The following is a 12,725-nucleotide window of genomic DNA, read 5'->3' as shown; positions in this document are numbered from 1 at the left end:
AATATTTATAAAGACAAAGACTTTTGGATACGCCGAGAACATCGACGCAAATTTAATTTTTTGGGTTGATTTGGGAATATTTCTGGATTATTTTTCTGCTTAATAAGTGAAGAGCTAGATTTATACGTTTGGAAATTTTATTCTCAGTTACACGGTCATATATATGACAGTCCAACGTAGAAACTTTCTAGTTCCTCTGCTTCTCATATGTGAAGTAAATTATTTAATTCTGATGTGTATTATGGTTGATTTTAGGAGTTTCGATTGGTGTAGATCGACGGAGCGAGCGGAGCGAGAGTACTTGCTCAATTGCCAACAGACAGATTCCTACACAACTTTACATGAAGAGGGACGAGAACCTGAGAACATTTTTAAAGTGTCTTCATTTTCCTGCCAGATTCAAATTTAATTTCGATTTTGAAAATGTTGTTTTATGATTTTGTTAAACATTCAACTAATTTTATTCCTTGTTTAAGGTAAGTAGGAGATACTAACGTGCCAGATATATTTTTTAATGGAAAATATATATATAACAATTACATTATCAGATGACGATAAGCATTTTCGTTCATTGTCCCAGCTTTCATAGAGATTGAAAGCAAAAGTTGTAGATCTTTTGAGACTCGCCCACTAAACAGCTACATATGGTAACTCAAATTCTGTTAAAAAATCGATGATGAAAGATTATCTTAAAAACCAATGAATTCAATGAGTCGTGACAAGTAGAAATTCGGTTTAACTCAAATAAAATTTGAATCGATTCGACACGGCACGGCAGAGTAAAATAAACCAGGCAGTAGCGGTTCATTTTCGAAACGTCAAATAAGGGACCTAATACACTGTATGAAAATGAACTCAAATGAACACTGACATAAATTGAAAAATTTTATTCTCAAAAAATATAGGACTACTAGATTATTCAGGTCCATTGTCAAACGTCCACTCCTGCCTGGTTAACTTTACTCTGCCGTGGACACGCTCTTTGGACGTATCAACGGATTAGTATTGGTTTTCGGTTTTTTTTTATGTTCACTCATGAAGAAGGTCTTAAATCTTCTAAACGAAATACAGAGGGGCTAGTTACGCTAGGGCTAAATTGGATCCCGGTCTGACTGGAAACCAAAAATAAAATAAATTATACGTCTGATGTCCGTGAACCAAGTTTAATCAATTCTTCCCGGTCAATGTTTTCCACGCTAAATATTACCATACCTAGCATGGGCGTTATTTACGAAAGGCTATAGGTTGTGCAATTAACTTGAACTTGCGTGTGTTTGTCAATAAAAATACTCTCATTCCAACAGCTTATTTCAGACATTTCCATGTGTACTAACAGAATATATGATTTGTAATAGCATATTATAGCCGGTACGGTGAAAATCGTAATGCGCCACGATTAATATGTCAGTATAATTCAAGCCGATGTTTAGTCTTGTTCAAATTACTTCATTGTATAGTGTTAATTCATTTGCATGGAAACGATGAACTACAGTCTTCTATTCACGACCATTATTTTCATTAGTAAATTAAATGCAATATACTGCCAAGAGGTACTGCTTCTACATGTTCAATTAGACGCTTAGGAATGCAAACATTTAAATCCAAAACTTTTAACGTTATCAGAAAAGACCAATCTTTCGAATATTGGCTCCACAAGTAATATGTAAAAATACCAAAGATGATGCCGCAGACACACCACCACAAATAACAATAAGGTAAATTACCCCGTGTGTCGAATCAATAATTCCATTTTTAATTCATCGATAAAACTAATCGTTCGTTGTTGTTGCTGTGTTATTTGTGTAAATCATGGATACGCAGTATGCAAACGGAAGGTGGACAAAAGCTTACATATCGTGTTCGAATGTATTTCGAAGTTTTGGGTGGCTACCAAGGTCAACAAAAGGCCTTATCATTGTGGCGAGCCGTGCGAACAATGGAAAAGAAAATTAACATAAAAGACAAAGATCTGATTTCGGATAAGAATCAAATAAATGTCAACAATACTGAAGTATGTGGCTGTGGTTATTTACATACGTAAAATTAAAGCAAAAGAATGAATATTACAATTTACATGCCTATACACTCGCAGTTGGTACAAGGAGTATATTACGTTTTCACAATAACAGGCATCGATGAAAATGGCTATGAGAGTGAGCCGGACAATTTTACGGTTACATACAGTGACGGAAAAATTAAAAGAACAAATCCGGACGGATCAGTCGTAAGAAGAATTGATTTTTAATTTAACTTATACTTTGACTTTTGCTGTATTTGCCATTTGCCACCTGTCTTCACTTTGGATGCCCCAAATTTAAATTTACCATTTTATCTGATAATATCAGTAGGATTAGGAGAAGTGAGTGAGACCTTAAATCTCAGCACCAATAAGGACGAAAACCAATTTAAATGAATAGTTTTCTGGTTTGAACAATGCTAAACTGGACGCTACTAGTACGTCAGTACATCTGAAGAAGCTTTTAACTTTATCCCGTTTAGTACTGACTTTTGATTTTTTTAATCTGGCATGTAATCACCTCAGTAATCACTCATGTTTCTCATGTTTATGGACTAAATCAGACTACATAGCACTGAAATGGTATCTTGGGCGAGGAATACGCGCTTTTAAGGTTTATGGATACAAAAGACTCAGTATATTAAACGGAATAAAGAGGTTAAATGAGTCAAATTGACTAAATTGGTTTGGTAAACTTGATGAGTGACTCATTATGACGAGCTTAATTAAGTTAGAGTGCTCACATTAGGTTGGGTAAATCAAATCCCTTAACTTTCTGAATTTCACAATAGTTAGAAAAAGAACTTCGAGAGCAGTCGTAATCTCTCATTAATAACTTCATTCTGTTCAGTTTCACTGAACATTTTTCGAAACGTTCTGCAAACACTGATAATATTATAAATCGATACCTAATTTTAGCTTCATAACTTTATGTTCTGGTAAATATTTTATTATTACATTGGAGTAATCTCCATAAAATGCCCCGGTTCAAAATAAGGTATGGTGTATGTTTCCAGTATAATCTATCTTGAAACCTAACCTCAGGAATTCCGTTGTTCATCCAACAACTTTTTAGACCCGTACGAAGTACTGGGGTCTTATAGGTTTACGCATACGTTTGTAACACGTCGAATTGGACTCCCTGAGTAAGGGGAAACCTATTGTGGTTGTCTAGAGATGCCAAATCCGCGAAAAAAAATGTCCGTCTGTCTGTCCGTCTGTCCGTCTGTCTGTCTGCACGATAACTTGAGTAAAACGCATCCGATTTTGAAAATTCTTTTTTTTTCCCGTTTGGTAATGTCAAAAGACAGGCTAAGTTCGAAGATGAGTGATTTTGGATCGACCCCTCCCGAGCTGTGGCCCAATAAGTGCTTTACGGTTTTACGGAAGATATCTCCGGACATTTAAACGTTAAACTTGTAAGTGATACGTCAAATAAAAGGTATTTACAATACCGATCGACAAAAAAAAAGTTTATGGAAATCGGATGACCGACTCGTGAGTTAGACCCCTTGGTGTGGAACAGGCACAGGGCGGCAAGCAGTTTTTGCTTGTAGGTCGGCCAAATTTGAACATATTTCGTTCGTTTTAGCTTTATTAGATAGGTATTGACCGTACCAATCAGGGAAAAAAAGTTTCTGAAATTATGTTCTCCGGAGCGTGAGCTAGGTCTCTTGGAGTGAGCTCTTATCTGGCTACTCGGCCGTACAGTGAACGTGGTGTATTTTGTCAATATCTCGAGTAAATTTTGACCGAATTTCATGATTTTTTTTTGTTTGAAAGGTATTAACGAATGTAAAGCGTCGGTACTATTTCCGGTCTCCTAACAAAATGGCTGCCGGCGGCCATATTGGATTTTATTAAAAGTGATATAAAGTGGGAAAAATGATGCTTAGAGAGTTTCTGTTAACATGGAAATAATGTGTTAAGTGTGAGGGGTTTCAGGGATTCCATATATGGACATCTATATATACCTATATACAGCTATATTGAGCTATATACAGGCATATAGAGCTATATAATAGCATATTCCTCTGTGAAATGTTTATTTACAGTGAAATATAGGTAAATATAGCGGTATATAGCTGTTTAAATAGGAATTTATGAAATTTGACTTCGTACGGGGCTGTCTATATTGCCTCCGGCAATTTAATTGTATATGATAACAAGGCAAAGAGTGGATAATGTAAGTGATTTAAAAGGAAGAATAGTTTTTCAGCAGAGAAGAAAATAAAGTAAGAGAAATGAAGAGTTTCACATTAAAGGCTTTTGATACGAATAGGTGTTTCGTACGGGTCGGCGTTAGCTATGTTTATTTCTGGGTCTTAAATACATGCGTAGAAAATCGTACTTTTCATGTTTCAAACACTACTTTCGACGCCCTCACTCGGGATAAAAATGAAAAGTCTCGTTTTCGTGTGTTTATTGACCTCGGCTACTCCTCGGATCAACAAAATTCACACGAAAACTCTACGTTTCATGTAAAATACTCTCATTTACTCTCATTTACGCCTCTATACATAAAAGTTCATTTATTAGTTTATTACTGACCTGCTGGAATTGAAGCTTGACCAATTCCGTAATTGGAAACAAGAAATAACAGTTTTATCGAAAAATCGTGTCCACATTTATAGATACCAGATGACATAACATTTTTGATGTTGGGAAGTGAAACAGCATACGCAAATCTGGAATACAAAATTGAAGCAAACGTAAAGTTCTGTACGCCACGTTATAACTACTATGTGAGTTAGGTTTCAGAAGATATTTATTCAGATACACAGGGGACATAATTCACTGATGAAATATATTTTTTTAAATTTTCAGTTCGAGTGGGAAGTGTCTAATTTACCAGAGCGTCATAAAAATATTGTGAACATTCCGGGAAGCACTCTAAGGGTTCCTGTTGGGGTATTTGAAGCCGGTCACACGTACACAATTTCTGCGAAACTAGTCCAATCAAACGATTCGCGTGTTTTGCTTTCCGTAAGATAATCAAATCATCATCATAATGTGCACAGAAGTGCTACATTGATTCTGACCTGCAATTTTCAGGATTCCATTAATGTGAGCATCAAAAAAAGGGGATTTACAGCGAAATTAATTCCGGAAAACGTTTTAATTGGTATAAGTCGACCCCTGGAATTGCGTCTACTCTACTCAGATCTCGACAATTCAGGATTGAAGCCGAATGTGTGTACACGCATGCATTGGTTTTGTTGAAGGTTTTGTATCAAATCGGATTCTTTGTTTTGTTTACAGATCAGTTGGATGTGCAAAGAAGTATCAGACGATCACGACTGTGATAATGTTGAAGAAATTTCCGAATATCAATTGAGCGTAGAGATATACGAGAAGGGAACGTGAGTATTAAGTTCTTGGTTATGTGTCCAATAACAACCAACAGATAACGGGATATACGGTTGACCTTAAAATAATGTTACAGATATGCGGTAGATGCCAACGTACTGCTAGATACTAGCGTAACTGCGGTATCAAATATATTGGTCGATCCTGAAATTATTGTAGTGCCGCTGTTTAAAAATCCACCTCTTCAAGCTATTCCAGCCGAAGATTCGTTTGAGGTAGCGTTTTTTATTTGATAGCGCTTAGGTGTTGGACAATTCACTCTACCCTTTTTGTAGATGGAAACTACAATCGATGGTTTAATCCCATACTGTCACGCCTACTGGAGCGTTGTTAATGAGACTGGATACGAATACTTTGATAGTACATTGATTGTAAGATATTGTCAACATATCTATCTTCTTTATTTACGAATTTTAAATAATATCTCTCGACACGTCCAGCCAGGTGGTTTGGGAAACATTTCCATCACCGATATTGAGGGAAATTTCTTATCCGAACTTGCAGATTTTGTCAATTCAACGGTTACTCGTGATATTTCGTTAGTTGTTCCGAGGAAGGGGGCATTTCCTGATTGGAACGGATTGAAACCGAATTCAAAGTGAGTCAAAAATTATAAGTTATAAGCTACTATTTTTGGTAATTATTTTTTTTTAGAATTTTTAGAATTTTGTAAGAATTTTAGAATTTTTTTTTTCGAAATAGTTAGGAATAAAATTCACCAATCTGGTTTGGTTATAACAGTTCAGTCTATAAAAAAATCATTTCTTTACTGAGGAAAGAAAATAGGAAATTCTAACAAGATCGAAATTTCCGAATTTCCGAAAGTGACAATTTCAGGGAGTTTTTTTTGCAGTCAATTGATTTTCATGAATGTGAACCTTTTTTCTGATAAAATGGCTATTTTGCTTCTATAAAATAAGTATAATAATTATAATAAGTTTGTGATTTTGCCGATACGAGCGAAGCGAGAAGAAATTTTCACGCGACAAAATTATTTATGTAACAAGCTGTGAAATGGGGTTGTTTTCGTCACTAAATGGCAATGACAATTTTAAAGTTACGTAGTCTCTGAACGGTAGATAGCCAAAGAAACAAACAAACATCAACCTTTATATTACAGTGCGGCAGAACACAGTCAATATCTTAATTTTTTAATAACTTCTTTATTTATCATTCCTTTTTATTTCTGAGTGGAAACCCAATGTGAAACGCTTTATTTTATATTAGAAATTATGACGAGCCAAAGTTCTGTTCTGGTGCGTTGATAGTGTGTATTGCAAGAATGTGCACGCAATGCTAAAAATTCCATTAATAAATAATATTGATTTAATATGGGTCCCAATATAATATCGATATATAAATATTCGACTAAATCTTTTATTTCTAAGGTACAAATTTCGCCTAATCACAACGTGCCCCGCACCAATTTATGACTCCATGAATCAGACTAAAAGCCAGACAAGACAAAATGCCACAAGTTACGCAGATATCACCATATTAACCAATCAGGCCCCGGTTGGAAAACCATTGGAAGTAAGTTGGATGAAAAATGTTGTTTTTAGATTGAACAATCATCTACTGAGATTACAGGTTACTCCGCAAACGGGTGTCGGTATGAAAACCGTTTTTAAATTTTCAACTGGTGTGGCTTTAGATGAAAGCGACGATTATCCACTAAAATATAATTTTCTAATTGAATTTGATGGCATTAAAATCAGTATAGGAGAGTTTTACGAAAATATGGTCACAACCAGTCCACTTCCTTTTTCGGGTAATTTATAAGTTTCCTATGTGACAGGAATTATCAAATCCAATAATTTCAATCAAATTCATGGTTTTCGGTCCAGAGACAAACGTAACGACCATGTACGAGACATGCGATTCAAGAGAGGCGTGCTCAATCGTAAATGGTCCTACAATCGTAACCACCATGCCATCGGACGATGAAATTGATTTGGGAGATATAATCAGTAATATTAAAGCTTCAATGTCCCGAATGGAATATGATCAATCATTTTTCGTCGCTCTGGTAGCTGGAATGTCTTTAAAGGTATTTTTAACTGAGATACCAATCATGTAAATTTTCGTATATAGAAGCCCTTTCTGTCCTACAGAATCACAATTTATTTGCCAGCTTTAAAGAAAATTTCACAAAAATTGTTCGAAACGAAATAAACAGACTGCTGGAAAATCCCACAAGCTACATACCACCATTGGAAATCGTAAAATTTGTGAATTATTCGAAAACATCGCATCAAATAATTAGTGAAGATGATGCCATCAATCGTGGGCTTCTAGAGCTGTTGGAAATGACCGAAAATAGGGAATATGCGAAACAAATTCGATCCGAACCGATTGCTTCAAGAAAGAAACGGGCTCTGAAGGACATTGACAGTAAAACGGAGAGAATGAATTTAGAATTGCAAATGTTGGAGAAATTAATTCAGTCAAAGAATGAAACAGAATCGGTTGATGCGATGAAACGTTTGACGGAAAAGGTGAAAACATTTGTCACTCGCCTCTGCAATGGCACATCATTTTCTTCTGTGATTTTGAGTGAGTAATCATTTTCTCTAAGAACTCGATAGCTGAACTCGTTATTGTATGCTCTAAAAGGCAATGCCAGTAAATATAGACCGTGAGAGCTTGTGTTCATACCAGCAATTGTTACTATACTTCAAACGAACAGTATTTATTCAACAATTTTGGTTTTTTTAGCGCTCGGTAAGGCCCTGACAAGGGTGGGCTTAGTATAATTGGGACTTTGATATTATTATCACAATGTAGAAATTCCAAATTTGGGATACGCGCGCTACTGGAAAGTCTACAGAATCTTGCAGAGACTATTTATTTTTGGGGAAACCATTTCCCATATTTCCTCAAATTTTCCAATATTTTCAGAAATTTCTTACATGTTTCCAAATTTTCAAAAATAAGGAAAATTTTGGAAAATTGAATTAAATGTGGTAAAATAGACCACCTTTTTCATCTGGTTGAACCTGATCTATTTTTTAAAATTCGGAAGCGAAAACGGATTTCGTCGAAGTACAGGCAACACTTTCAAGATTGACACCTGACACAGCATGAACTTCCACATGTCACATGACACATGTCAACTCAGTGTTCAAGCTAGGAGCACTGACTGATTTCCTGAGTCATAAAATTTTGCACCCTACTTTTCAACTTGACACCAGACTACCGCTGTTTGTCGTCTGTAACTCAAGCACGCAGGCTGGTGTCAATTTAAAAAGTATTCTCTTCTTGACATAGCACATATGCCTTCAAATTGGCATAATCAGGTATTTGTTCCGACAATGTCTATAAGTTTGAATTTTGAGAAATGAGGCTGCTCCCAAGTGTTGGATAGTATTGGGAAATAATGCATTCCCTTCGCCTACAGCAGTTTTACGATGATCTGGTGACGGAATCTCAATATCCAAGAGTTTCACTAGACAAAGGATCAAATAAATTTATGGGTTGGCTCTTTGCATTCTTGTTGTAACCAAAAGTAGGAAACATTTGTAACGAATAAAAATGTTTTTTGCAACAACTTTTGCAACTATTACTTCAAAAGGCTCTTCAAACCTTATATGGAGGACTGATATTCACACAGGCTCTCGGACTAATAATTTATATTAGCAACATTATTGACTCTCAGAACTAATTTGAGGAATCAACAAGCGAATAAGCTATACGATTTACCGACCATCGAATAGACAATTTTCATTTCTTATTCAGACAAATCAATAATTAATATGGAAATTCGTGAAACGAGTGTGAACCAAATTATACGCACCAACTTAACCATACCGTACGATTCATATCAACGACGGTCGTATATTCAAATCAATGGAAATTTAAAAGTTAATCCACGGAATAGGTTTTGTGTTGGTAAAATTATGTTTCCTAGCGACTATTTAAGTGGACAGAAAAACGCCAATGAAATATACGATCTCATCATTGTCGAGAAAAGTACAGGGGAAATTAACGTAGTCGACGTTAGTGACGGCAATCGTGGTGAACAGAGTGTTTCACTGAGTATTCCAATTACAAAAGAATCTGGAAATTTCGAGGTAAAAATAATATATTTTGTCTGTCGAATCAGACGGTGGGCAGCATAGTAGACGAAGTGAGTGTTTAAAATTGTTTTCTGTTTAGTGTCAAGTATGGGAAAACGGAGTGTGGTCATCTAATGTTTGTACCACTTCATCGATTAAAAACGGTTACGTGTATTGTGGATGCAAAAAAATTAGCACATTCAGGTATGTAATCAATATACGCACATTCCTTACGGTTTGACCTTGTACCTTGCATAGCTAATGAATTTCATTGATTAAAATTGTAGAGCTGTAGAAAAAGTGAGTGAAATGAATTCGACAACTGCGAATGTTGCGGTTACAACGTTACCCACTACAATTGAGCCCGTTCCAAGTCCACCTGGAACAATAGCTCCTGTTGAAGTTTCCACAAACCCTGCTACTATTACTACTACAACTACCGAATTGCTAACATCAACAGTCAATACGACTGTTAATTTAGTAACGACGTCATTAGCGGAAACTACTCATAATGAACCGACAACAACAACAACTACGGTTATGAGTGTTACGTACGTTGAAAACTTTCCAACGAATCCAAATTTAACATCAAACGTTGAAAACAGTACTATTGCTAATAACATCCTCAACGCTACCGCGTCGGACATTGTGGAGATTGTAACACTAAACAACACTTCTACACTTACTACTGCATTGAGTTCAACATCTTCAAATCTTTCTCTAACCACCTTAACCGAGCCTACAACATTACTTGCAAATGCTACCACTATTTTACCAGAAACAACAAACAGTAACTCGGAGACAATTTTCACGACCATAGTCTCCACTATTAATGGCACTGTAACGGGACCGCATAAGGATACGCTAACAGCGAGCGAGAAGACATCATGTGAGCGAATATTATGGGAAAGTCTGTGGAGAGCTGCTTCACACTAATTTTTTTTTGCATTTGCAGACTCGTCAACAACTGGATATACATTGGCGGTGATATTTATCGTTGCGGGGATTTTCATAGTGGCTGCGGTATTCATTTACAATCGTCGTAAGAAACCAAATTCTTTGGCTCAACAACTGGAGATAATTGTAAAGAAAATGGGACAAAATTATGAATTTGAAAAGACAATAATTTTCTTAATTTTTCCGTATTACAGTCGTCAGAAATTCGTACATCGAATAATGCTGTAAAATATGCACGTTTCCACGACGAACAGACAATGCGCGGAGATAATATTGAAACTATATTCACAGCACAGTGAGACCCGCAACAAAGAAAATTTCTATAAATTATAAATGGGAAATCAATGTGGTAGTTTGCAACGAGAATATTGTAAACTCTTCCCTGGTGTATAATTCTCATTCTGTTTTCAGATCTATCAACCACACTATTCTAAAGAGACAAAATCAAGTCAACATGATTTTGCGACAGGTCAATTTCAATTCTACACGTCTTGTTCAAGTTCTTTTTATAATCAATAAATCTTTAAATTGTTCATTCAGTGTTTCAATAGGCCCCTATACAATGTCGAACACCAGTGTTATGATTATGATTACCATGATTTTTAAATATTCTTACGATTTTCCATTTTTTCACTGCCAAGGGAACCGACCCACCCAACTGGTGGAACCTATCTGAAAAGTTACACGAAAAATACGAAAAAAAGTGAGAGCATTATAATTTGATCGATTTCTGGAATTTTATAATAAATGGAGTTGTCACAGAAGTATTTGAACCAGTAATTCAATGCAAATGTTTCAAATGCTTCTACAATTTTTTTTAAAGTTCAGACAATTGATCAAAGTATAAGGCTACCACAGTTAATACTAAAAATAGACCCTGAAAATAACGACTCAAATTCTGAAAGTACCGACCGTATAATTTAATAACTGACCAATAAAAAAAATTAGCGCCTGAATGCGATTAAAAGAAATAATAAATTATCAACAGCCAGTTGTGAATCGATCCAGATCAAGCAAATTTTTAAAGAATTATCTCTCATGTAACTGAAACAAGCTAAAATGAAAGCAAAATAAAATGATCGATTCTGGTTTTTGACAATCGAAATTCAATTGTCAAAAACCAGACTCGATCATTTTATTTTGCTTTCATTTTAATTTAGTTAAAAATTTAAATTCGACAATAAGTTGTGCATCGATCCAGATCAAGCAAATTTTTAAAGAATTATTTCTCATCTAACTAAAACAAGCTAATTTAGTTGAAAATGTAAATTCGACAATAAGTTGTAAATCGATCCAGATCAAGCAAATTTTTAAAGAATTATCTCTCATCTAACTGAAACAAGCTAATTTAGTTGAAAATTTAAATTCGACTATAGGTTGTGCATCGATCCAGATCAAGCAAATTTTTAAAGAATTATCTCTCATCTAACTAAAACAAGCTAATTTAGTTGAAAATGTAAATTCGACAATAAGTTGTGAATCGATCCAGATCAAGCAAATTTTTTAAGAATTATCTCTCATGTTACTAAATCAAGCTAATTTAGTTGAAAATGTAAATTCGACAATAAGTTGTGCATCGATCCAGATCAAGCAAATTTTTAAAGAATTATTTCTCATCTAACTAAAACAAGCTAATTTAGTTGAAAATGTAAATTCGACAATAAGTTGTGCATCGATCCAGATCAAGCAAATTTTTAAAGAATTATCTCTCATCTAACTGAAACAAGCTAATTTAGTTGAAAATTTAAATTCGACTATAAGTTGTGCATCGATCCAGATCAAGCAAATTTTTAAAGAATTATCTCTCATCTAACTAAAACAAGCTAATTTAGTTGAAAATGTAAATTCGACAATAAGTTGTGCATCGATCCAGATCAAGCAAATTTTTAAAGAATTATTTCTCATCTAACTAAAACAAGCTAATTTAGTTGAAAATGTAAATTCGACAATAAGTTGTGCATCGATCCAGATCAAGCAAATTTTTAAAGAATTATCTCTCATCTAACTAAAATAAGCAACTTTAGTTGAAAATGTAAATTCGACAATAAGTTGTGAATCGATCCAGATCAAGCAAATTTTTAAAGAATTATTTCTCATCTAGCTAATTTAGTTGAAAATGTAAATTCGACAATAAGTTGTGCATCGATCCAGATCAAGCAAATTTTTAAAGAATTATCTCTCATCTAACTAAAATAAGCAACTTTAGTTGAAAATGTAAATTCGACAATAAGTTGTGAATCGATCCAGATCAAGCAAATTTTTAAAGAATTATTTCTCATCTAACTAAAACAAGCTAATTTAGTTGAAAATGTAAATTCGACAAT

General features: G+C 34.7%; 1 protein-coding gene across 2 annotated transcripts; it reads left to right on the top strand.

The window, feature by feature from the left end:
• Positions 1 to 1,466: 1,466 nt before the first annotated feature.
• Positions 1,467 to 10,936, top strand: LOC119067871. Of its 2 annotated transcripts, XM_037171132.1 has the most exons (21): positions 1,467 to 1,550; positions 1,624 to 1,715; positions 1,822 to 2,011; positions 2,093 to 2,224; positions 4,651 to 4,761; positions 4,844 to 5,002; positions 5,072 to 5,209; positions 5,279 to 5,379; positions 5,463 to 5,601; positions 5,662 to 5,757; positions 5,827 to 5,984; positions 6,775 to 6,919; positions 6,977 to 7,157; positions 7,234 to 7,436; positions 7,501 to 7,942; positions 9,125 to 9,459; positions 9,545 to 9,648; positions 9,732 to 9,995; positions 10,050 to 10,333; positions 10,400 to 10,527; positions 10,596 to 10,936. In XM_037171132.1, exons 1-21 carry the CDS (start codon positions 1,473 to 1,475, stop codon positions 10,698 to 10,700), a joined length of 3,585 nt encoding a protein of 1,194 aa, XP_037027027.1. In that variant the 5' UTR covers positions 1,467 to 1,472; the 3' UTR covers positions 10,701 to 10,936. The 2 variants fall into 2 exon arrangements, with proteins under 2 accessions (XP_037027027.1, XP_037027026.1); XM_037171131.1 differs by having other exon boundaries at positions 9,732 to 10,333.
• Positions 10,937 to 12,725: the final 1,789 nt, after the last annotated feature.

Source organism: Bradysia coprophila, assembly GCF_014529535.1.
Source record: "Bradysia coprophila strain Holo2 chromosome X unlocalized genomic scaffold, BU_Bcop_v1 contig_130, whole genome shotgun sequence".
Classification (NCBI taxonomy): Eukaryota; Metazoa; Arthropoda; class Insecta; order Diptera; family Sciaridae; genus Bradysia; species Bradysia coprophila.
The sequence above is the reverse complement of the archived record's forward strand: the minus strand, read 5'-3'. Positions and strand labels throughout refer to the sequence as shown.

Bases quoted from the DNA above. Each gene is read 5' to 3' on its own strand.
- LOC119067871 (XM_037171131.1), top strand. From the start codon at position 1,473: ATGGAAACGATGAACTACAGTCTTCTATTCACGACCATTATTTTCATT. The intron at 5,985-6,774 runs GTGAGTCAAAAA...TTTATTTCTAAG, and splicing joins GGATTGAAACCGAATTCAAA to GTACAAATTTCGCCTAATCA. The intron at 10,528-10,595 runs GTAAAGAAAATG...TCCGTATTACAG, and splicing joins CTCAACAACTGGAGATAATT to TCGTCAGAAATTCGTACATC.